Source organism: Biomphalaria glabrata, chromosome 17 (assembly GCF_947242115.1).
Source record: "Biomphalaria glabrata chromosome 17, xgBioGlab47.1, whole genome shotgun sequence".
NCBI lineage: Eukaryota > Metazoa > Mollusca > Gastropoda > Planorbidae > Biomphalaria > Biomphalaria glabrata.
Window position 1 is genome coordinate 20,203,926 of NC_074727.1, and position 27,454 is coordinate 20,231,379.

At 38.9% G+C, this 27,454-nt stretch overlaps 1 protein-coding gene across 4 annotated transcripts in view; it reads right to left on the reverse strand.

The window, feature by feature from the left end:
- Positions 1-987: 987 nt before the first annotated feature.
- The window catches only part of LOC106075126 (polypeptide N-acetylgalactosaminyltransferase 13-like), a 61,990-nt gene continuing 35,523 nt past the window's right edge, over positions 988-27,454 (reverse strand). For all 4 annotated transcript variants that reach the window (XM_056015471.1, XM_056015470.1, XM_056015469.1 and 1 more), the window contains exons 4-12: positions 23,954-24,059; positions 22,400-22,608; positions 21,386-21,464; positions 20,988-21,136; positions 14,936-15,033; positions 10,512-10,596; positions 9,321-9,499; positions 5,678-6,321; positions 988-4,640 (exon numbers count right to left, since the gene is read on the reverse strand). In XM_056015471.1, the coding sequence (XP_055871446.1) occupies positions 4,500-4,640; positions 5,678-6,321; positions 9,321-9,499; positions 10,512-10,596; positions 14,936-15,033; positions 20,988-21,136; positions 21,386-21,464; positions 22,400-22,608; positions 23,954-24,059 (1,690 nt within the window). In that variant the 3' untranslated portion in view covers positions 988-4,499. The remainder of the gene's footprint in view (positions 4,641-5,677; positions 6,322-9,320; positions 9,500-10,511; positions 10,597-14,935; positions 15,034-20,987; positions 21,137-21,385; positions 21,465-22,399; positions 22,609-23,953; positions 24,060-27,454) is intronic.

Genomic DNA, 27,454 nt, shown 5'->3' on the forward strand with positions numbered 1-27,454 from the left:
GCTTTCTAACACACAATCTTCACAGCGGGTAGGTCGCCTGGAAACAAAAACTCTATACTCATTTAGAAAATGAACGTTTAAAAAAATTGACCACCGGCGGACAATGGTTATGACTGCACTAGATGTGGCAACTATTTAGGCCGTCAGTGTTTTTTTTTTTATTTTAGTCCGTCTTAGGGGGTAGGGAAGATTATTAGCCCAATCGCATTGTAAGGGAAATAGATCTACGCGTCTTATTTTCTGTCTTTTAGTTTATCTTTTCAGTTTATCCTCCTGCTTGGTGACTATTAGACGAAATGATTCACAGAAAGCTGACTAAGGGTCACCAGCTCCTGAATTTTTATCAGGATTAACTCCCGACGCCTTTCCCATGTTTGGGTTTAGCCTCAAGGCAGAGTTTTACTTCCCTTAGGTGCCTAGCCTACCAAGGTTAAAGAGTGCCTCCTCCAAGAAGCTTTCTTGTTTAGGTGCCAGTGACTCGCTTTTCCCCCTTCTCTTTTTAGTGTTAACAATTCCACAAGAGCCAATAATCTGAGTCTCACGTGAAGGCCATTGGAAGCATTTCATATGTAATGCAGTCCTTTTTAGCCATGCAGCTATCTTATCTCATGTGTATCGGATACCTGGAAATTGATAACACATGAGTTAGTACTGTTACAAAGCAAAAAGGAGGAACTCCTCAGTACTGTGAAGAGACCAAAGCTGAGCTGGTTTGGTCATATTGTGAGACATGACTCACTGTCAAGTCATCCTTCAAGGTACAGTAGAGGGAACACGAAGGAAGGGTCGTCCAATGAAAAGTTTGCAGGACATTGCAAAAGGATGAACCGGCCTCTCCTATCCGATAATTAAGGTAATGATGATGCTGTTATTTTATATGTTAGTTTTTCGATAGATCATATTTTAAAAACCTGCTACCTTATGTAAACTTGCTGCTGTTATTTAGTTATATTTTATGAATGTAATATCAGACAACACAAGACAGAGTTCTGTTCATGTCAATTTATTTATTCATAGTAACAAAAATATATTGTAATGATGTTTGTAACAGTTAAAAAATATCAGCAGCATCAATAGAGTAAACGAAATAATAATTTAAATAACATTTAAAAAGTATTAATGTCAACAAATCACAACCATCGCTCAACCACAATAAACTATCATAAACAACCTTGCAACCCAAACAGCCATGCATGCAGATAGTATTCAAAACAAAACTCGGCATAAACTCACAGCAGAATGAGACTTTTAACATAGTCTGCAACGTGACTTAAAGCCATCACGTAGATCAGAAACTATAGTATGTAATTAATTGACTTCACACAAAGACCTAAGTCCACTTCACATAGTTTAGTAGGGCATCACACAGTGACGTTACATAGCCTACTTGACAAGACTCAACAGGCAATCACACAGTGACCTTACATAGCCTACTTGACATGACTCAACAGGCAATCACACAGTGACCTTACATAGCCTACTTGACATGACTCAACAGGCAATCACACAGTGACCTTACATAGCCTACTTGACATGACTCAACAGGCAATCACACAGTCACCTTACATAGCCTACTTGACATGACTCAACAGGCAATCACACAGTGACCTTACATAGCCTACTTGACATGACTCAACAGTCAATCACACAGTGACCTTACATAGCCTACTTGACATGACTCAACAGGCAATCACACAGTGACCTTACATAGCCTACTTGACATGACTCAACAGGCAATCACACAGTGACCTTACATAGCCTACTTGACATGACTCAACAGGCAATCACACAGTGACCTTACATAGCCTACTTGACATGACTCAACAGATCATCACACAGTGACTTTACATTGCCTAGATGACATGACTCAACAGGGCATGATACATAGCCTATATCACATGACTCAATAGCCCTGAACATCACAGAGATTTCAATACGCCTACATCAGACGATTCATAGATATCACAAAAATACTTTTCATTAGCTTACATTACATATAGTCTACAACATATCACAAGACTCATCCGCATTACAAAGAAACCTCGACATAGACAACATCCCATGATTCATGAGTATCACATACATGAAATGTAGAAATGTTTCCAATGGAAGAAAGTGAAACTTCTTAAAACAAATTGTCCCTCTAGACTTGAGTAGACATTCGCATAAATGTGGTACCAAGTGCGAGAGAAATAAACTTATTGTACGCATTCGAGCATAGCACCGTCTGTCATGGAACAGTCAGAGAAATAAGTGAAGACTTAAGCAGAACTGCGTCTGGTTAAGATCTGGGTTGGAACAGCACGAGAATGAGAATCTCAACATTTCACAATAAATAATTTTTAAAAACAAAACTTGTATATTAAATATAAAGGGAAAAAATGAAATTGAGACTAAATTTGCATCTACTGTATTTCTACCTTTACTAATACGACTTTTTAAAACAAGATCTATTAATATTATGAAGTGCAATTATATCAGAACTTGAAGTATTATCTGGGCTCCACAAAAATCTTTGACAGGGCCTTCACTTCCAAAAAAATCTGGTTTAGACTAAAACCCAAGTCTTCTTTCGTGGCTCAAAGCTAATAGAGCGCGTTGACCATTTCACAATTGTATTTGTTTGGCCACAAAGCACACGTGCTACAAAGGCAATCAAAATAGTAAACAAAAACAATATACACATAATCAATGAACAGTAATTATAATAAAATTGGTAATATAAATTATAACAATAATAATGAACAACAGTATCGCAACTACCAGATCACGCGATTCACAAACAGTGAAATGGTTATCGAGCACCTAATTACAATCCAAGCCATCAACATAGCAACACACACTTGGAGAATAATCTATCTATATATATATATATTTCTCTCCTTCCCTCAAGAGTTTGGACGAGAAGCAAGAAGTAAAGGAAAGATCACTCTTTTATTTCTGCGGATAGTCATCCCACGAAAAAACAAGAGGGGGAGGGGAGAACACGTGGGTATTCACACGTCGCTATTGATGGCTGCGCGCTGGACTCTCAAACCCGGTCCGCTCCCATCCCCCTTCGTCTTGCGGGAGGTTTGGAATAAAAAGTAAACTATCTTCAACTCTGAAGGAACATCCGAAACATGTAAAACATTTTACAAACATTTTACAAACACTAAATAGCAGGGCCGGACTTGTGGGGTCCTATTCGAAACGGATTTTGCGGGGCCAAGTTTGGGTAGGGAAGTAGACAATAAGTGAAATTTAAAGAGTTTGAATTAGAAAATAAATTCGTCTATGCATTTTATTCATTCTTTACTACGTATAGAATTACTTTACGAGCCTTGCGTGTAGCTAAGTCATACAGTATATCATTATAATTCTGTTTCCTACATAGATCCCGCTCAAAAGCAAGAACTACCAAATGTTTCAATCTATCTTTGAAAATTTGTTGACCTCAAGTAATTCTTCATTAGTTTGAGGCACGAGAAGCTTCTTTCACCTGATTACACAATTTCGGGAGATTTCCAGAAGCTCCTGGTAAATCGACAGGAGGGCGCGAGAAATCTGTTTTAAGTTATAAAATGGTTTAATTTATAATAATTTATACACCTTGAATTAGCGCGGGTCCAATAAAAAATGCGGATCCTTTGAAAGTGGGGGCCCACTGCGATCTTCTGTATAATTTAAAATGCTCACACACCAGTAGATAATAAAAGGCATCGCCTGTTTCATGAGTACATAATGGGCATATTCTATCTTCATAATTAATGGAAACCGTGCGGTTATTCTTGTGGGTCTAGTTCTAATCTTTAAAATAAATGGTAATTTATTTAAGAAGGGTGGGCAGTCTTCTGCATGAGCCGTTTTTTTTCTAACAATACTTCTATATAGTGTAGTGCTTTAAGACCAATGTATATTATCTTATATGAAAGGCTAAAGAAAACTAACTGAGCCTTCAGTTTAAAAAACTAACAAGAACTTTGTCACATGTGTAGGAATAATGTATCAAACAAAACTAAATAGATACGTTAATTTAAAAAAAAAACATGAACTGAATTTAAAAAAAAGGAACGAATCAAATATTTTTTTTTAGAAAGTTATAAAATTAAGTCTTATGCTTTACGATGTATACATTACATTTCGAAAGCTAAAAGTTTAAAGTCTTTGAGGCAGATGATGTGAAGATAAACCGATTAATCTCGTCAATAGTTACCTATGGTGTTGTGTGGCCAGCACCACGGACCAAAGATTTTTTCGGTCCGTTAGTCAATCAAGCTACACGTCCTCACAGACTTTTCTAAAGGCATCCATAGTACAAGAAGTCTGATCTCATTGTACGACTCGTAGGAGGATCTTTACATCTAGTGTGACTAACATCAACAGGCGAAATAACCCGTTCATGTATGTACTTAAAAATAACGTGGTTTATGCTTATGCAATGTCAACTTCTTGGATGTCTGTTGTGTCATTCAATGTCTAAACTGATCACAGTTGGGCTTGTAGGAATGTCTCTTGGTTCACATGGTGAGATTTAGACCTAAGAAATGCCATATTTGACTGGGGTCCATGTCATCACACTGCCGCAGCTGTAACTCGTAGACTGTTCCTTTGTGCACAGACAGACACACGTTGAGCCTAATGTGACGCAAGACTCCAGTCTGATGAGAACACAACACAAGAACTGGTAGTACATTTCTATATTTAACAAAACAATTGTGCTAAGACTAAAAATTGCTAATATAATATGTCGGACTGTTGCTAAATGAGCATGCTATAAGCATGAAAGTAGCGCAATATAAAAGCTATAATAATATTATTATGCGCATTCTCTTTAACCAAAACAAAATCAAAACAAAAGCAGTTCAGAGATAACTCCCTCTCCTCAAACTGAAGTACGAACTGGGCACCATGTTTATGTAGAAAATGTGAAGGGATAATGAAGCACAAAGACTAAACGTCAATGTTTGTCAAGTTCTTCAAACAAATAATGATCATATCTTCAGAGAAGTTCACTTATCTCCCCTTTTTTTCCCGAGAATTAGACCCTAATTTGTGCACGAGATCTATCATACAGCCAGTTTCTGTGATAAAAGTTTAAACTGAGAGAGCTTCACTGTACAAGTGTCCTTTGGTTAAGGTGGGGGTGGGGCTTGCTGGAGTATACCTAGACACTTACCATTGTAAGTGGACTGCTTTAGGAAATTTAACTTTGTTAACCTCCAGTGACTGCACAAGGACATTTCATTTTGTTAACCTCCAATGACTGCACAAGGACATTTCATTTTGTTAACCTCCAGTGACTGCACAAGGACATTTCATTTTGTTAACCTCCAGTGACTGCACAAGGACATTTCATTTTGTTAACCTCCAGTGACTGCACAAGGACATTTCATTTTGTTAACCTCCAGTGACTGCACTAGGACATTTCATTTTGTTAATCTCCATGGACTGCACTAGGACAATTTATTTAACATCCAGTGATTGTTATTTAACGTTCTTAAAATCCAGTGACTGCAATAAAATATTTACTTTTGTAAAACTCCAGTGACTGAAGTAAAATACTTACTTTTGTATTGCAATAAAAAACTTAGTTTTGTAAAACTCCAGTGATTAAAGTAAAATACTTTGTAAAGCTCCGTTGACTACTAAAAATACTTTGTAAACCTCCAGTGACTGCAAAAAAAAAACAACTTACTTTTGTAAACATCCAGTGATTGCGCCTGCCAAATCTGGACTGGCAAGACTCGACCTTGACATTAATATCTGGAACAGTTCTCAATTTATTTGTTGTTTGTGCCCTCATTATATTGTAAGAACCCTTTTCTTTTCTGCTTCCTTTTGGCAAAAATATATGTGAACTAAATTTGGTCGTCTGCTGCGCTTTGGAAGATTCGGCTTGTGATGTCAACGCAAGACTTTGTTTGTCTGGAATCAGCCAATCAGGTTTTCCGTTTTCCTGATATTGAGCATATTCTTTGCGGAACTGCAATATGGCTTCCTCGGCATGGTTGTCGTTATTGTCTTCCGACTTTTCACCGTCTTGCAATGGCTGCAAGTCTTTGAAATAAGATTGTAGTTTTCTGAAGCCATGTCTTCTGTCCTGGCTGGCATCTAGTTCTCCCGAAGTCTCTTTCTTTGGCTCTAGTTGAAGCTGGGAGTGTACGTGATTGGCTGCTTCCTTTGTAACACTGAGGTGACCCAATTGGATGATGGGGTTGGTCTTTCTATTGACTTTGGCAACAAGACACACGTTATCAATCGTTTTTAGCTGCCCTGATTCCATGAGGTACCAAATTGTCGTTGGTCTCACATACCAGTCTACTAAAGCAGCATTCGTACCTTAAAGTTAAAAAAAAAAAAACATTTTCACGAAAAACATTTTAAATCATAATTTTTAATCAAACTTTCAAACAAGTTTGGCCCAACCTTTGTCAATCTAGAAATATTAATTTCCGACACATGCCTCATCGGCCGCATTGCAGCAAAAACTTAGATCCCAATGGGCGCCAGATCCCCTTTGGCTTCATTAAGGTATGAAATGTGAACCAGAGCCTCCGAGGCTTCATTAAGGTAAGCAATGTGAACCAGAGCCTCCGAGGCTTCATTAAGGTAAGCAATGTGAACCAGAGCCTCTGAGGCTTCATCAAGGTATGTAATTTGAGCAAAAGTTTCGAGGGTCCCGATCGCCCCATTTCATTTATTGAATATCGTCTGCACAGGGCCGGCTCTGGCTCAGTTCATCTCAGATACTAGACTACTTATCTGATCCCTCAAACAAAATAATAGTAGAAGAAGATGACATCTACAAAATGTAGTCTTTAATCATACTTCGAAATTTTAGTTTTATATAGCATCTATTTATAAGTTTATTATAATTTCATCATACTGTTACGTATTTCTGAATCTTCTGGCTAGATGTATTAGTTGGCACACAAATAAAAACACAGCAAAGAACATGACGACTAAACTTTCACTTTCATATAACTTTAATGACTATTAACTCTAACAATTCGTTACTGTAACATGTAGCGTAGAAGACTGTACAATATCTGTCAGTTTACAGTTAGCTATACTTCGTTGCAATTCATCTCTTCACTTCGTTGCAATTCATCTCTTCTCAACTTTCCTCGAGCCGTATTCCACAGAACAGACCAACGACACACTTCCCAGTGTCGCTCCAGGTCTCCCAAAGCTGAACCAAGTCGTACTCAAGTCTACCGAATCAGAGCCGCACACGTCTTACATCGACTGTATCGACTGTAACGGCTCAAGTCCACTGTAGTTCGCTGTATAGACTTTAACGACAGTAGTCCACTCCAGTTAACTCTACCCTAGTTAACTTGCATCGAGTCGTACACATTTCTCTTCCACAGAACCGCACACGTCTTACATCGTCTGTATCGACTGTAACGGCTCACTCACGACTCCATACGACTGACTTTCACATTAACTCTCTGGCTTATATAGAGTCCCTTATCGCTTGTCCAAAGTTGCACAAACACGGCTAGTATCCTCTGAAATAACACGTGAGGAAACGTCACATCCTGTCTTTATTTATACACGTAGATTCCAGAAAACACTCGATGCAGTGTCATCAAGTCGGGGTCACACGTAGTGACCTTTATCTGTCACTGTTCATTAGTAACTGTCCCCCTACTTAGATCTGTTCGTCCCCTGGAACAACACGTGTGGACACGTCACATCCTGTCTTTGTTTGTACATGTAGATTCCAGGGAACACTAGCTGCTGTGTCATCTCGCCGGGGTCATACGTTGACCTCTATCTATCACTGTTCATTTGTAACAATACAAAGGTGAAAATACTAATTAAACGTAGGTACCGGTACCTTGAGATGCTAAACATATTAAACATATTTTAGGTTCAATATACTCTATAGAGAAGTCATAGGGCCTACGCATTTCAAATATTGCAAATAGGTTTAATGAATACATGCCTTTGGCGTGATAATATTGTGTTATTTCTTTAATTAAATTATTATCCAAATTTAGATCCAAAAAAAAAATAATAATAATAGCGTTCGAAAACTGTTAAGGGAATTAACTTTTCGTTAATTAATTTTTTAGGTCATTTAAATTAAACGTTTCACCTCACCTCTTTCAAACTAATCAACATAGCATGCCACCATTAAGAAAAAATAATAAATTTTCCATTTCAGCCTTCCGGCATCTGTTTAAAAATTGATGAGCCTTGTAACAAAAACTTTTTAAAAACCTGGCACAAGAGAACCAATCAAGACATTTAAATTCTTCATTCATTTAGTTCATTAGGTTTACAATATTTATAGGAATAGTACAAAGTGTGACACTGGCATTGGGTGGGAAATGCAATTTTAGTATTTCTTAACACAAGGTTTCGTGGCCAAGAGTAGTCGGGGATATTATAATTTTTTTTTCTTTTTGATTTTTTAATCTTCGTAATTATCTTACTTGAAATCAAAGAATGAGTATATACAACAAACACACACTTCCAAGTTCGAATGCACAACACAATTAGATTTCAAAAGTAAATGCACAGAAATAACTTAAAATTGAACTAAAAAACAAACTGACGGGACTACCCGCTTCTTGCCCTCTACTGTTATTTTTACCATTTTGTAACCCAGACAAAAACTAGAAAGTAACTAAACTCTCTAGCAATAGAAGTCAAATTAAATGTAAATTTAATACCCTAACCTCTGACATCTTTGTCAAATTTGAATCATCTGGAATTCAATGAGCAGCGAAAATATTTTTTTAAAATTTCCGCTACATAAGTTGTTGTTTTTGTTTTTTTGTTTTTAACAAATCTCATAAGAATCTTTATTATTGTCTTCTACCATGTGGAATTCTGAATCAGAGAAATCATTCTGAAGACACTCAAAATAAAAGAGAATAGTACTGTTAGTACGTTTAAAGCTGTATCGTATTGCCATTGTAATGTATCTATAAGTCAAACACCACTAAAACTGGCCACTATAACTGAAACACTAACCACTAACACTGAATATGTAACTGAACACTAACCACTAAAACTGACCTCGATACCAGAACACTAACCATTAAAACTGATGACACTTACCACTAAAACTGACAACACTAACCACTAAAATTGACCACTATGACTGAAAACTAACCACTAAAATGACCACTATAACTGAATACTTAACTATTAAAATTTACAACTCTAACCACTAAAACTGACCACTATAACTGAACACTAACCACTAAAACTGACCACTATAATTGGGCAAAAACCACTAAAACTGACCACTATAAATGAGCACTAAACATACTAAAAGCTAGAATGAACTTCTAAGACTGATTCCTAAAGTGACTGACCTTCTACAGCCATAATCAGCACTGTCTCATTGACCATATGGGTCAGCTTTCCTCGTTTGGCGATGACCCCGTGCAGCATCAGTGCCGGCTCTACGTTTTGCAAGTACCAGCTAAAACTGTGGCACTGGAGGTCTCCAGAAAGAGAAGGACGATCTCTTGGCGCAGGCTCTATGGGCAACCTTGGAAGGAAATATATCGAACAACAATAGGGTTTTATCTTTTAACTAGTTGGCGTGTATTGATTATATTTCAAAATAAACAGTAAGATGAATCGGAGTTGATTTCAGCGGGTGCCCTTAGAGAAACTCGTTATTGGTTTTTTACTCTATGTCTGTTCGTCCTTTCGTGTAGCACGCTCAGATACTAACAACTAGATGCATTATTTTTGTTTTAAATACGATCTCCCCATTGCATGTATCGTGCTCCATGTAGGTACAACAGCTGCTTTTTGGTTTTCTGAAAGCGAACCCATTCGTTTTTATACTGTAATATGCAAATTATTTTTACCTACACATATACCACTTTCAAAACAAGTTTAAAAAGCTTTATATGCTGCAAAATACTATGTTGCTCTGTGATAACTACTATAAACTAGAATATTCAATCTGTATAGTAATATGTAACTCTTATTAGCAAAATACCGTTCAATGCATTGAAAGATACAGGAGGACCCAATTCTTAGTAAAAGACATATAGGAGTGAATGAAGCTCTGAGAAGGTATCCATGCTAAAATGAGATCGTGGCAAGGCAGCGGCTATGTTATTGTCACAAAGTGCAAAGCACGAGTTGTGGTCACTGAAGTAAAATTTAATTTCTTTTTGAGATCTAGCGACCTATAGGCAGACAATGTTACGCTCCACTATTACTATGGCCAACACATAACGAGGGTATCGTGTGGCCAGTACAAAGACCAACTTATTAACACCTTCCTTAAGTATCTATTATGGAGCCCAGGCAACTTCGTCTTATAAACAGAGTTTTAAAAGTATATTCCAAAAGATTACAAACTTACATGTATACCCATGATAGGAAGACTTATGCTGATATTCACATTTAGTGAAGAATAACAATGTTAGGACAATAAAAGTAATACTTGATCTTGAAAAAAAAAAAGGGGGGGGGCATGGGCGGAATTTGATGAAGAGAAGATAACTCAAAAGTAATAGCAATCGTATTGACGAACTACTTACGAAGGCAATCTCTCCATGACAAATATCTTGTAATCCCCCATCCATTTCTCTGAAATCAATATCCTGTCTTTCGAGTAGCTGGACTCTGCAATGTACATACACACGCAATCAGTGTTATTAAATGTATAAAGTATTTGGTAATTAAAAATAGAATTGTGTTGCATATGGGGGCGTTGCTTAGTTTTATACGAAAAATATGAAACATAACATAAAAGTGAATGACATGAAAGTGAATGACATGAAATAGATGAACTGAAAGTGAATGACATGAAAGTGAATGACATGAAAGTGAATGACATAAATGTACATAGCATGAAAGTAAATGACATGAAATAGATGAACTGAAAGTACATAAAAGTGAATGACATGAAAGTGAATGACATGAAAGTGAATGATATAAATGTACATGGCATGAAAGTGAATGACATGAAATTGAATAAAATGAATATGAATGACTTGAATGAGAATGACATAAATCATTTCAATATAAATCTAAATGAAAGAAATGCAGCAAGCAGAAAAAAAAACTACTTAAAAAAAAAACGCGATAGTTATTTTCTCTTCCCCTCCCCCTCCGACTCTCCTGGGGCTTCATCTTTTTTTTAACATTTCTTAACCCCTAAAGTGTTAGTTGTTTTTTTAAGATGACTAAACTGTTAAGTGTTAGGTAGTTTGTTACTGGCTGTCTTTTCCTAGTTTGTTTAAAACACGCGTCCATAAAACAAAATCCAGCAGACAAGAGACCAGGGCTTTTTTTTTCCTCTTGGCTCTCTACCCAAAACTTTCAATCCTTTTTCGAAGAGAACGATTTTTTTTAACAAGGTGATATAACAGCGGTTCTCAACCTTTTTAGCTCCGCGATCCCCTAATACAATTTTTCACTAGGAGGCGACCCCCAGCCGTAATTTCTATTTTCATAGGTCTAGGCAAATGTGATTTAGCTAATGATATAAAATGGTTATCAAAATGTATATATCTAATATCCATGATGTTAATTTAAGTGTTACAAACGTATCCTATTTATTTAGTGTAAAAAAATTGTGATTTACTTTTTTAAAAAAGCAGATTTTATTATTTTTATCTATTTACTTTTCATTGAGTATTTATAATATTCATATTACATACATATTTTATAATTTAAAAAGTATTACAAATCATTGAAATCGTTGAGACAGTATTTTCAAACACGCCAAAGTTAGTGCGAAGGTTGAGCTTGTTTTTATTTCACTAGATTAGGAATTCACATCAAGTTTGTTTCTGTATTAAGACTGACAGGCAGATACACTGTTGGAAATGGAAGAGGAAGTCTAGAAAAAATCTCCTATAGAACAGAATGACTGCAAACAAGTGATCCAACTTTGTGTCACTGACATTGAAGAGAAATATTTAGATGCATTGAAATTGGAGTTGCTAACATATGTTGATGAATCATTAATGAGTTACAATGGACTCTAATGGTGACTCATTCTGTACCAAACATTGACATCCAGACCTACACCCCAGCAAACTTAGAGCACCATCTGTGTGACTCATTCTGTACCAAACATTGACACCCAGACCTACACCCCAGCATACTTAGAGCACCATCTGTGTGACTCATTCTGTACCAAACATTGACACCCAGACCTACACCCCAGCATACTTAGAGCACCATCTGTGTGACTCATTCTGTACCAAACATTGACACCCAGACCTACACCCCAGCATACTTAGAGCACCATCTGTGCAGACACCACAAATATTTGTCCAATAGGTCTTTTACTATTTCAAATGGAACCAACTTTGTCAGTTACATCACTGTAGAGGTCGTTTTTTAGAGGTTTGCAGAGAAACTCATCTTTAAAATCGCTATTATGTATACATCTAAAGTATACCGGAACTAGTAATTGTGAACAATTTACAACACCAGTGGAGTCATCAGGCTGGATGCTAAATAGTGTAGAAGAAGCAGACATCCTTTCCTTAAAATCAGAAGATACGTCAACTAATCTCCTGTGAATAGTGTCATTAGGTATGGAAATTGCATTAAATTTATTATAAATTTTGCTCCAATCATAACGAGCAATGTCTTTGGCCGCTGGCAATAACTCCTTGGTAATGGTGTGAGGTTTCAAAACTCAGGGAGCCACCAAAATAAGAAGCTTCATAGGCTTATATGTTTTAATTATGGTACTTGCCATCTGTGTCAAGTCTGAATTTAATCAGGATTCAAACCTAAACTACTGGATGTCATCGGCAAAGCTCAGACGTTTGTTCGGCCTCAGTACATACGGCAGAGAGAACTTCATTACAAATGCTGCATCGGGGTCTCTGAATTCCTGCTTGAACTATTGAAGTAAAATTATACCACATTCTCTTTTCTTTTATTAACTTTCTTTTGTTCGAGGTCCATGTTCATGAGTTGGTCCATAATGAATTTATTTCCATTGACTAGAATACGATGGCGTATTATTGACGTGATTAGATCTTCTGATGGCTGAGACGGATTTTGGGAGTCAGTTACACAGATCGGGTTTCAAACAAGGAAATCCTTTGCCGAACTGGGAGTCGAACACTTAGTGAGGTTGTGACAGAGCGTCGCATGAGGTTTTCGAGACATGTTCTACGACAAAATGAACTACGTATACCAAGAGTTGCGATGACATGGAGGCCAACACGAGGAAAGCGCAAACAGGGACATCGTCGTATTACTTGGCGACACACCTTCATGGAGGACCTCAGAACAGTGGACACCAGTTATGAGGAGGCTTCAGACATTGCCAACGACAGATGTGGAGACAGCTTGCTGCCCAATGCGCCGAACGGCGCAACAGGACATAAGTTTAAGTAAGTAACATTAGATTTTCACCAAAGAAATGTTTGATCCCTCAATGGTTTTTCGATGCATTTGTGGACAGTAAATTCATTTGTTGAAACATTTATTCTGCAACAACGGAGATGTGGTCTGTAACATCTAGGTTTTGAATACAATTATTAAAAAAACAACACGTATACTTTCAAACAAGGATGTTACATTCACTCAAAGTGCCCCTGTATCCTCTGGCAGTATGTCCGCGTTTATATTTGTCACCCCCACTTTTTATTTTTCAATGAAACTTGACGATCGTTTCATAAATTATTTGCGAATAATGTAATTTGAATAATGTCTCTTTACGTGCCTACTAGTGATATAAATCTATATCCACCATGGTACAAATATGCTTGTTACAACACATAAGAAAAAAAAATTCCGATAAAAAAATTGCCCCCCCCTCCATTTTCAAATGGTGTTAGGCGACCCCTGGCTAAGGATCATTCGACCCCCAAAGGGGTCGCGACCCACAGGATGAGAACCCCTGTGATATAACAACAGAGATCGTGACAGTGCAGTACGCGTGGCTTTTGCAAATGTCATATACGGCCACTACGGCCTAATCCTATCTGTTACCCAAAATATCATCCCGAGAGCTTTAATGCTAATTGGTATAGGTGCCGGAATGATTTTAACGATATCGAGTTGCTAGTCCTTGTCTATAAGGTATGTTTTCGAATGCGTGGCACAAGCCACTACAAATTTGTATGATAGGCTGATGGTGAATGAAGAATATCCATATCGCGGTGCCCCGTTCATCTAAGATGAAGAACTTTACACTTACAACTATATCTCTCAATAATTTAGAAGTTATTTCCCTTATTATATCAAACACAATAATTAATTACCAATAATTAATTGACTAATTAGTTAATTTCTTAAATTGATTCATGCTTTGTTGGGTACAATAAATAATTGTTTAAAATTTCAACTTGATCCGAGAATGGGTGTGGGAGAAATTACCTGTAAAAGTACCTAAGGGGGCTAAACCCTACATATTTAGCAGTATCAAACAAAGTAGTAAATTACCAGTAATTAATTTACTAGTTGTTTAATTGCCAGTAATTAATTGACTAGTTGTTTAATTTTAATTGATTCATGTCGTATCTATGCCAATAAATAATTGTGCAAAGTTTCAATTTAACCTAGTATGGGTGTGGGAGAAATAACATGTACACAATGTGTACCGGACAGACAGAATACGTTGGTATAAGCTATGTAAAAAAAAATGGTTACTATTATTAATGTACTTTGTTTGAGCTCTTTAAAAAATATAATCCCTTCATATCTATATATCGGTATACTCACTGAATATTTATTTTTAAAGAAAGGAAAAATTTAAAACAATTATGTATAGTTTGGCACCTGGTTAAAATGGATAATAATGTTGTTTTTCTTTCTTTTCAAGAAGTTGGAGAAAGGGGCAGCGACACTTGACACCACCTATGGCATTGCCTTTGAGCCACTTCTTAGAAGAATTTGAGATACAACACCCAATATTATCTTGTTTCCTAGGTCATTCTTGGTTGAGATATTTTAATATGATTGTATGATATCTTTCCACTTGACTGACCTAATTCATCCTCTGTCAGAGATCGAGGCTTGGGTTTCAGGTAGCCAACTTGTGAACACAAGACCATCTCAATGGGACCACCACTACACATCCAAGTTCTTAAAGGTAAGAAATGAAAAGGTTATCTATTAAAATTGTCAAAATGTTGTGTTGCGTTATTATAAGCAATGTTACCACAAGAGATTTACCTTGTGCAACGTTGGGGTGAGATTATTTTTCAACGACTGACTTCATAAAGGTTACACCCGATATGATGCATTCATAAATGATGCATAGATATGTGTTATGAATTCACTCTACAGAAGGATTCTAGGTTTCACCTACAAAGAACTCATCACAAATGAGGGAATCTAGAAACGGATCAAAATGGCGATTGTCCAAAAAAAGCAAAGGCTGTGCGGCCATATAATAAGATCCACAGGACCCACAAAGTCTTTTTTTGGCAGAGAACAGAACCAGTGCAATGAAAGAGAGGCAGACTAAAGAAACAAAAGTCATATAATATCAAAGAATGGACAGACCTGCCATTGAAAGCGACTCTATTTCTGGCGAAAGACAGAGAAGAATGGAGAGAGACGGTCGAATGATCATCTGTGGTACCCTAACGGTCCAAAAGACTAAGTAATAGGTGAAAGGTGATGAATGTGGTTTACATCACTGTGTAATCCTTAATACTTTTCAAATCTCATTAGAACCATAGAACGCGAAATAAGATGCTTACATCTTCGTGATCAGAAAATAAACTTTGCTGTTTAAGTTTAGTTTATAGTTTCATCAGGGTTAAATGTTTACAAATGCATATTAAATTTGTTGTACCACCTTAGATAGAGATTTTAAAACATGCAAACATCTATATTCTATGAGCTTTGGTCACAATGGAGACAGGTTTCTGTAGGTCACAGGTTTCTGTAGGTCACAGGTTTCTGTAGGTCACAGGTTTCTGTAGGTCACAGGTTTCTGTAGGTCACAGGTTTCTGTAGGTCACTATTTCACGTATGTTACCACGCCGAAAATTAAGACCAAGACGCAAAATATTTAAAAAAAAAACAACTTTTTTTAAAAATGTATCTAAGGGGAAGCGCCGCACAACCACTGTCAAATAAATACACTTAATAGATTTCATATGCTCATCACAGACGGGCTATAATCAGGGTAGGTCTGCAATGAAAGTCCTATTGGTGATCCTGGCCTCCTCGCGGCGGACTTTGGTAACGCTGTGAACGCCTCTAACAGCGGCTAACGGGGATCCCCTCCGTCTACGGTTTTCAAGGCCAAGTGGATGGAGCTTGTTAAATCCAGGATGTCCAACCCAATGTGTGGGTGCCTGGTTAAAAGCTGGATTAGGGTGCGCCGGAATGCGAAGCGCGCCCCATAAACGCCGTAGGCTCTAGAAGGTACGTTTCCGGATGTACGACATTGCATCTAGTCGCCCCACTGATGGCGAACTTTCTGGCGGTGAAAGCAACGAGTCTAGACAACCACTCATTATACCACAAGGTATTCGCGGCAAGCGTGACATTGGAAGCTAGCTCAGTGAACACGAGTTCCTGAGTATGTAGCATTGATCCCACTTGAGGAGATCGAATCCAACAGTCTAACATGCAACCAGTTTCGCCCGCACTCGGGTATTTCACTCACATGGCTTTACAAAATTTATCTATTAAACCCGAGTATGGGCATTACTCACTCGATAGGCCCCGCTCTATCAATCCTAACGACGGGTTGATGTTCGATAAGTTAGCTACCGTCGTTGTTCTTCAAGATGTCCGCCCACTAAGCTCACCGATATTGACAGCAAAAACTAACCAAGGGTTGCTGCAGGGTGGCCAGCGCCCCTCGACGCAAGTCGAGCCAAGCTACCCATCAAAAACCACGGACGGGGAAGTCGTGACCCCCACACCAAATGTGACCAATAAAAGCTCGGAAAAGGAACGCAAGAGGGACGGTCCCTCTAAGCCCAAACATGTTAAAGGTACTGGGCAACTCAGAATCATATCATTTAATGCGAATAGGCAATTGCGCCTTAAAAAGCCTGAAATTGAGAGACTGCTGTCGGAACTCGAGGTCGATGCGTTCTTGGTGCAGGAAGCTGGCAACGCTGGTAGGAAACGGAGCTGTGTGCCCTCGCTCTCGGGCTTCACGGCCTTTACCTGTTCCTGTGTAAAATGTCAGAAGTTAGTCACTTTTGTCAGGAACCCTTTGCTTGCTCGTGTGAAGGGAGCCACCTCACGGGGATGTGGTGAGACCGACACGCTCTTGGTCGAAATATTTAAAGATGGACAGAGATTTGAATGCCTAAATGTCTATAATCCACCGCGAAGTGTCCTTACACTCGATAGCAAAAGCCTCTCCAGTACCAGAACGATAGTGGCGGGTGATTTCAATGCCAAAATCCAGGTTATAGGTTGTACAACAACCGATCTCTCGGGACAGAAAGTAATCGACTTATGCGACGGAACAAATTTGGTTCTCCTCAACGACGTTGATTCTCCAAACACATTCATTCACTCCGGGCATGGAGGGGAATCGAAACCAGATTTGTGCCTGGCGTCTGCGGACATAGTTGCTAAGAGTCGACTAGACGTCCTGGGGGACTTGGGATCGGATCATCTGCCGCTAATGGTCTCAATTGATCTCGGAACGACAAAACAAACAGCCTGCCCTAGACGTAAGTGGGTGTACGCTAAGGCGGACTGGGAGCTTTTCAGGATTTCATCAGATACACTCCTGGAAGGACTTGATATTGATTTTGAGAATATTGACGCAACTTACAGTCTCTTTGTGAAGGCTCTTTTATCTGCGGCTCGTAGGGCCATTCCGCGAACCAGTGGTAAGCGCAAGTACCGATCCTTTTGGTCTCGAAAGTTGGCACGTCTTGTCCGGCAACGAAAAGCAGCACGAAGACGGCATGCTAGACAAAAAACGGAGGAGACGAGACGAGCCTACAATAAACTCACGGCATTGGTAAGAGATACGGTGTCAGAAGAATCCCTAAAAAAGTGGTCGGAGACTTGTGCGAACCTGGACCTCGCGGATGGACGACAGGCATGGAAGTTACTAAACAACTTGGCTGGAGTGGGGGAACCGAGGGTAGCGGAGCCCCTGCAAACGCCTAGTGGCCCTGTTATTACTGACAAGAAGAGAGCGGAGGCTTTGAACAAACACTTTGCTGGAGTCTCCAAAGCACACAAAAAATCTTCCGTGTCGATGGCCCTTGACCGTGTTAGAAGAGCCAACGAAAAACGCAAGTGGGTCGACAGCAAGGCTGGGACGGAAACATTCTCAGAGCCCTTTACCATGATGGAGGTGGCTTTCGCGATAAAAAAGGCGAGACTACACAAGGCAGTGGGGCCAGATGGCATCAGCGCTGAGATGCTAAAAAATCTTGGAACGATTGGCCTCCTAAAACTTCACGGCTTACTAAATCGGACATGGATTCAAGGGGACTTCCCAAAGGCATGGAGATTGGCTACCATTGTTCCTATCCTTAAAAAGGGCAAAAATGCAAACAGCCCTGAGAGTTACAGACCAATTTCCCTCACATCGTGTGTGGGGAAGATTGCGGAGAGAATCATTAACCGACGGCTTACGTGGTACCTAGAGTCCCACAATTTAATTTGTCAGGAACAGGGTGGTTTCAGACAGCGGCGTAGCGCAATGGACCAGGTTACAGTCTTTATGCAAGAGGTGGCAGACGGTTTTCAGAGAGGCGGAAGGGAGAAGAAGGGTGAGTCGACACTCGCGGTTTTTCTGGATCTAAAACAGGCGTACGATAGAGTCTGGAGACAAGGTTTGTTGCTCAAGTTGATGGACCTCGGGGTAAACTCCAATATGTATCGATGGATAAAAAGCTTCCTAACGAACAGGTTAGTTCAAACACGTTATGGCGAGCAGTTGTCTAATAAGAAGGTACTCGAACAGGGGTTGCCCCAGGGCTCGTCACTCTCATGCACACTTTTTCTGGTATTCATCAACGATTTGACCAAACGCCTAGGGTGTCGCTCACTACTTTTTGCGGACGATTTGCTGATCTGGAAAACTGGGAGATCCGCAGCCGCTCTAGCTGCGGAAATCCAACGTGACCTAGTCACGATTTCTTGCTACACACGTTTGTGGAATATGGAGGTTAATTGTGCGAAAACAGTCTGGACCCTTTTCACTCTTGGCAAAGATATCTATAAAGAAAAGATTTCTCTCTCAATCAATGGTACCGAATTAAAGATGGAAGCCAGGCCGAAATACCTGGGAGTCACCCTGGACCCAAAAATGGGTTTGTCCGACCATGTGAGAACAGTGCGAGAACAAGCGTCAGAGAGCCTTAAAGTAGTCAAGCGGTTAGCCACGACCAAGTGGGGGGCCAAAGCGAACGTGTTACGGGCCCTCTACATTGGAGCGGTAAGGTCGAGGATGGAGTACTCGTCTCTTGCACAAGTCTATGCCTCACAAACGTCTCTAGCGGGGCTGGACTCAGTGCAGAACCAAGCAATTAGACTCATTTGTGGTGCATTTCGTACGACGCCAACTGCGGCATGTGAGGTCATGACAAATCTCCCACCACTGAGATTACGAAGGGAGCGAGCCGTTATGATCGCTTATGAAAAATTCAAACGGCTAGAAGAGGGCTGCCCAGTCAGGAGTCTGGTCGACAATTGGCAGGGCGGAAATCGGCTGAAGCGGAACTCTTTCATGCACTCGGTGCGGGAATTGTCCAAAGAGGTCGATTTACCCCAGAACAGAGCAGCTCTCGCTCTGCATGGGGCTTCTTCTCCGGCAAATGCTCCTGGAGTCCCAGAGGTGAGGAAATTGCTGATTGACCCAGAAGTTAACAAGAAATGCACAAAAACTGTCCTACGAAACACTGCCAGGAAAACTGTCGCCCAGTACCCAGCTGATAACATTAAAGTGTACACAGATGGTTCCACGAGAGAGAACCTCGGACAAAAAACCTCTGGGTATGGTGTGGTGGTTCAATTCCCTGGCACGATTGAGAACGATGAGATTCTAGGTGCGTGTTCTGGCAGGAGCAATTACGTAGCTGAAATGGTTGCAATTCAAAATGCAGTAGAGTACATTGAAGAACGACTTAACGAGAAAACAGCGCAACCCAGTCCTATTGTACTGTTTACAGACTCTCTGTCGAGCCTACAAGCCATTGAAAGCCCTGCAGATACGCTCCCGGAACCACTGGCAAAAACACTGGCGTGCGTGGGACGCCTCCAAGAAAAACACAAAATTCGGACGACATTCCAGTACGTACCTGGACACGTGGATGTGGAAGGTAATGTGAAAGCTGACTTATTAGCCAAGCTCGGCACAAAACTGGACCCTGTGGACGAGCCACAGACTTTTGAGCAGGCGCGTACGATAGTGGACGAATGGGTAAGAAATAAATGGAGCAAAAGCTGGGAAAACGGTAATACGGGAAGGGAAGTCTGGCAAAACTTAAAAGGGCCCTCAAAATCGGACGAATGGTGGCAGCTAAATAGGGAAGAACAGGTAACAATCGCTAGGTACCGAACGGGACACTGTCCAATCGGTGCCTATTTTGCTAAATTTAAGCCAAACTTCGACTCACGCTGCAGGCATTGTCAGGACGACGTTGAAACAGTTAACCACATCCTTTACGAGTGCGCAAAACTACACCCTAAACAAGGCCATTTGAGTGAAACAAAAGCTGGTTTGCATGAGGAGCTGGCTCTGTACGGAGACAGAGAAGCTTTGAGAAGGACTGCCGCTTTCCTTGTCCGTGTTATCAGAGAATAGAGTTCTCAACACGGTGCCCTAGTGCGATGAGACTCACACGGTCTGCAATGAAAAGAAAAATCAGATTCTTAACAGGGAACAAACTAAAACGCTTCAGCTCATCAACTTAGCGCCTAGCTAATCAGTTAGCATTTCTTACTTTCTAGTAATGTCATTGTGATTTTCATTTTCTTTTAATTCTTCTCTTTCCAGTGTACTTTCCCGGTTTACCCCACCTCACGTACCAGCTATTTAGACCTACGGTCTTGTTAATCATGTTTCATGTGTCTCGGTCTTAAAAACAACTCACCTGATGGACAGTTCCATGTGCACTGCATCCATGCCCTCCAGGTGCTCATCATAGCCTCGGAGACTAAGGAATGTTTTCCTGTGGACAGCGAAGATGCCGTCGGCCACCACTGGACAAGTGACCCTTTCATCCCAAGACGTTGGCACCTCCTAGCAAATATAGCACGAAATGGGAATAAAAGACAAAAATGGGAATGAAACAGACATGTAAATGAAAGACAGACATGTGAATAAAAGACAGACATGTGAATAAAAGACAGAAATGTTAATAAAAGACAGAAATGTGAATAAAAGACAGAAATGTGAATGAAAGACAGAAATGTGAATAAAAGAAATGTGAATTAAAACATCGTAATTGATCCAACTCTAAAAAATTTCACATTATCTAAAAACTCCTACCTTGACCGGTCTCTTGGTGATTCTAAAATCCCAAGTAAAAGACCCTACTGTTGTCATCGACATGGGTTCAGCTGTATATCTTGAGAGAAAGAAAGACAACCAGTTACTACACCTACAGTCTACAATACACTTTACACATCACTATCATTGACACACACACAAACACAAATAATAAAGATATATATATGGTAGGCCAATATTTGATCCCCTGACGAACTTGTATAGATCAATATAGGATTCAGGGTGCATATAAACAAGCTCTAACACAACAGAAACTTCCAAAGCTGTGGATGAAATGTGGCTTGTTAATAGGTATATAGTCAATATCAACGAAAAGTATACAAAGATCTAAACATTAATAGGTTTAAACAATTGTATTGTATTATTGTATGGAGCACAACAATCAACCGACTTCACTTTCCCCAAAGTATGTCAGCTACACATTGGCGTTGGGTGCACTCAGAGGCGTCCTGAAAATCCCTAAATTCAAAATGCAAGTCTTCACCGAGATTTGAACTCGTGACCGCTCGGTTTTGAAGCGAATAGCTTTACCACTCGGCACTACAACCTCTTTGTTGTTAGCAGTCGTTGGTGTATAGAACAAGATTGCTAGTAGACAACTAAACCGCTGTAGGCATGTTATAGTTTAACTTATAATACTTGAAATAACTTCAATAACTTTGTGAACAAAAATAAATATAGCTTATATTATAATATGGACAGATTCAACTTGAGATTAAGTGAAATAAACTTCCATTTAAAACAAATCTAACTGACAATAAAAACACATCCTTACACCCTGGCATCCTGGAGTCGTCTGGCGTACTTCACACAGCATACGACAGCGCTGCTTATCTTGAATCACTCTACAAGACTAATATTAAATTAATGCTCTCTCTCTCAATACATATAACAATAAATACTCCCTTTCAATATCACCTAGGAAACACACACTCCATAATACCCTCTTGTTGACCTATATTTTTCAAAAGCACCAGCCGATGATCTACTTACTTGAACGTATCTGCGTTGATTGCATTCACCACAGGCACCGCCATGGAGACATTGTCGTTCAGAATTCGTTTCAGAAGTGGCAGGAGCCAGCCTGTCGTGCATTCGCAGCTGGCATGGAGGAACACAACGACATCACCAGACATCGCTGCTACACCAAGCTTGCGCGCTTTAGTCAAACCAACTTTGGCCGGCAGGCGTAAGATCTGAACCTGTGGTTTTGGAAAAGGGGGGGGGAGGGGGAAATAAAGTGATGAGTTATCAAGGTAAAAAGAAATTTTAAAAACTTTAATAATCATATGATCTCAATATTAATTCACTTTTTCAATAAATTAATGTAAGATATTGCCGTTTAATGCGCTTGGTGGTCGCATTGTATAAGCTTAATGACTGAGCATTTGCATAAGTCCCTAAGAACAGGGCCGGACTTTAGTATGTGGAGGCCCCGACACTTTTTCGAAAGCTTGAATATAACTCCACTTATTATTTTTAAAAATATATACTAATATCTAAAAGCATGCATATTATAACAGAATTGTAAAAATTATTTAATATGCCTATTATAGCAACATTAGTGTAAACTTTTAGGGTTTAAACAATTGTAGTAAATCTACAATATATTACGAGAATAGGAGCACATTATAAGCGAACACTTTTATAACAAAGACAATGTTGACAAATGTAAGATTTAAAGTATTGTTGGTAAAAATGTCAAAAAAAAAAAAAATTAATAAAAACGTAATGCTACTGACCCATCGAAATATGGATTTTTTTTTATATTGTAGGGGCCCCTTTCTTGTAGATTTATAGATTTACTATTAGATTTACTACTACTTGACTTACACAAGTTACAGCTTTTTGACTTACAACTATTTGACTCACAGTTACATGACTTAAAGCCTGATTTTTTCTTCTAATATTAAGTTTTAGTGTGAGAAGTGGTACATATAGTGTGAAGTGTTTGATGGGGTTTCGTTACAAAGAAAAAAAAATACAATTAAAATATTGTTAAAATTAAAAGAATGACAAAGAAAGTGAATCTCTTCATTAATAATAACTGTTTGCAGTACAATGTCAAGTCACGAAAAGTCAAACCGTACTTTTCTTTATTCTGTTGTTATTTACACCGTCATAAAACTACAGTGCTATAAAAATGAACTTAGAGCAGCTAGCAGCTAGAAGATTTATTTATATTAATAGCATACATTTTATTAACGTAATTAGGCCTATTAAATTTTGTAATAACATACGGTAGATAATAACAGGTTCAGTCATGTTAATGTCTCTTCAAGGCTTAATTTTTTTCTATTAGTTTTTTTTTATTTCTCTCTCTCTCTTTTAGTCTTTCCCCTTTCTTCTTTCTCTCTCTCTCTATCTTTTAGTCTCTCCCCTTTCTTCTTTCTCTCTCACTCGTCCTCCCTTGTAGTCTCGCTTTTTATTTCTCTCACCTTTGCTCTATACCTCTCTTTGTCTTTATTCTATCTTTCTGTCTCTCTCTTTCTCGCTCCTCCACATTCGCCAACTCTCAATGTGTCTGAAAGAGGATCTACTACTCACCTTTGTGAGTACCGACAAGTAATGCTCCAACTTTGGATACAGTAACCAGTCGGCTGTGGAGCCATCGTCGACTAGTATAACCTCCTTCAGCAACGCTGCTGGGGACCTGATGATATATCCAACAATTAGCTGCTAACATGACGCATTTTCTACACTTTTTTTTTGACTAACCAATTTTCGTTACTGGATATTCTCACGATAAAATTTTGTTGTTGCCAACTAAAAAATAAGGTATTTGTGCTACAAGCAAAAGAGGGCCGAGATTTGATTTGACAGTGCTTCAAAGTGCACACAATGTATCGTGCACTATAAAAGTACATAGCTAATCAAGACTTCCTATTGTACACCAGATACACCAAATAGCTAGCTAGTAATAGTTATTCGCCATAGATGAGAATCTAAAAAATATTTAACTTTTACCGCGTTACCAATACGAACAAGCTAGATATTAGCAAGTCTGAATTTTAAAAGTCTGGATAATAAAGCTGGATACTAACAACTATGGATACTAGCAAAGCTGGCAACATGTCTTTTATTATTTTTATGTTATATCAAACGTTTGTACCGCAATTCCATTTCAATCTTTTATAGTTATTGGCTACTACCTAAAAACGTTTGATCAACGGAAGTCGTTAGGAAAAACTTTATGAATAAATTAAATCACGAACTCGTTTGTAAGTGCCGAAATAAGATAAAGTTGTTGTTTTTTTTTTACATTAGCGGTAGTAAACATAAAACATTACACAAGATCAAGACACACAATCAAGAAACAAGATTAAAACACACAACCAAGAAACAAGATCAAGACACACAATCAAAATACAAGATCAATACACTCAATCAAGAAACAAGATCAATACACAAACAAGATCAAGACACACAATCAAGAAACAAGATCAAGACACACAATCAAGAAACAAGATCAAGACACACAATCAAGATCAAGACACACAATCAAAAAACAAGATCAAGACACACAATCAAGAAACAAGATCAAGTCACACTATCAAGAAACAAGATCAAGACACAAGAACAAGACACATAATTAAGGCAGTATAGCCAAAGCACGCGATCCAAAAACATGACCAAGATAAGATATTAAGACACATGAACAAGACTCATGAACAAGTCACAAGATTGATACAGAAAACAAAAACTCGTGACCGAGATATATGATTCAGACACGTCGCTAAAAACCTAACTAGACACATGAAGAAGACACACGATCCAGACACACGATCCAGACACACGAACAGCATCTTTGGAAGAACAAAAAAAAAACTGCTGGTCTTGCCATTCAACACAAACTGCTTAAATTCAAGTCATATTTTTTTATAGTGCCGGTTCATACTCTTATTAAACCTCGTTAAAATTTCAATGATTAATAAGAATAAATAAGTATTGTTATTCGGTATACTACAAAAGTAGCGTTTTTGATATAGATTGACCAGAAGTTCAACATCACTTCCAATAGTTCTACTTTCACTTTTAAAACACGGGAACAACATCAACAGTTATTCTAACTGTAAAGACTAAAAGGAAAACAATGACAGAAAAGAGAACAACAATAAACGAAACAATAACAAGAGTTGTCATTCTAAACGGGACGAAATAGTGCTAATAGTTTTGTGTCGTTTAGATTTTTTTCACGCTGAATGAGTTTATTTGCGAAATTTCAGCTCGATATATTATGGAAGTGATGTCAAAATAAATAATTCTTTCTTTTTTTTTTGGACTATGACCAAAGTGTGAACTAATAATAATAATAATAAGGATAAGGACACTCCCCCTTATTATAAATACTCTCCGCAAGAGGTTCTTGAGTCTACTGAACATCTGCTGTACTGGGATAGGCCTATTCTGACCGACAAAACGGTAGATTTCAATCGCCCGGATCTGCTGTTCATCGATAAAAAAGAAAAAACCGCTACCATTATCGATATCGCCGTACCACTGTCTCATAATTTAAGAAAAACTGAGATAGAAAAACAAAGAAAATATGGGAACCTAGGCTTGGAGATTAAGCGTCTATGGAAATTGTCCAAAATAACAATATACCTCATTGTTATATCAACCGAGGGGATAATAACAACTGACCTCACAGACACCTTCAAGGCCCTTAACATTCCTAGGAACATCTTCGTTGCCTGTCAGAGGGCGGTACTGCTGCAGACCTGCCACATCACCAGAAAATTCCTCAGTGGAAACTGTTAAAGGGACTACGATGAATTTTGTTTCTCTTTAGCGAAACTCGACCCTGGCAGCGCCAGAGAATGACTACTCGTTCATTTCTAACATAATAATAATAATAATAACAATAATCTATCTTCTATATATATAATTCTCTTCTTCCCCACAGTTTAAACGAGTAGTAAGGAGTAAAAGAAAGATCACTCTGCGGATAGTCCACGAGAAAACAAGAGGGGGGGGGGAGAACACGTAGTCACAAAATAGCAGGGCAGGACCGTAGCAATATCACTCTTTTTTTTTTCTACCTCACGTTAAAACAAGAGGGGGGGGGGAGAACACGTAGTCACAACAGAGCAGGGCAGGACCGTAGCAATATCACTCTTTTTTTTTCTACCTCACGTTAAAAAAAGAGGGGGGGGGGAGAGTAATCTACTCTGTAGTAACTATCGAAGCGACAGAGCACGCTCAAGAGTTTGGATACAATGGAAAGATCACTCTTTTATTTTTGCAACTCGGACGGAGGGAGTTATCCTAGGTAATTTAAGAATGAAAAAAAAAGACAATTTTCGTCTGTATATTTCAGGAGATTGGTATGAGTTTTCAAAAGATTTTAATAATTTCCGGATATTTCCAGGACTTTTTCGTATATTTTGCAATTTCAGGAGATTTCCAGGACCTCCTGTTTAATCGGCAGGATGCTGCGGGAAATCTGTTATAAGTTATAAACTGGTTTAATTTAATAATTTATACACCTAAAATTAACGCGGGTCCTATAAAAGTGCTGGGCCCACTGCGGTCGCATAGGTTGCAGTGGCCTAAGATTGGCCCTGCAAAATAGCGGCGTATGCTACTCCGCCGTCGACTAGTAATAATAATAAGGCTTGTCTTCGAGTCCGAAGATTAGTGAGGAATGCAGAACTAATAGAAGGAATTGAATAAGCACTCTCCACATACAGTTTATTTCCAAACTATGACGCTCTCTCTTTCTCTCTAACCTTCACCTTCACCTATCCCTTAGTCTGTTGAACCGTTGTGGCACCACACAAGATCAGCCAACAGTCTTTCTCCATTCCTCTCTGTTCTTTACCTTGAATAGAATTTCATTCAATGACAGACCTGTCCATTCTTTGATGTTCTCTTCCCATCGCTTTCCTTGTCTTCCTCTTCTTCTTCTTCTTCCTGGTACTGTTCCCTGTTCCTTTTCGAGTCCTGAGGACCCTGTGATGTGGCCATAGAGTTTGAGTTTACATTTTTTGACAGTGGTTAGCAGCTCATTGTGGGGTCCAATTGCTGCATTAATTCTGTTTCTAA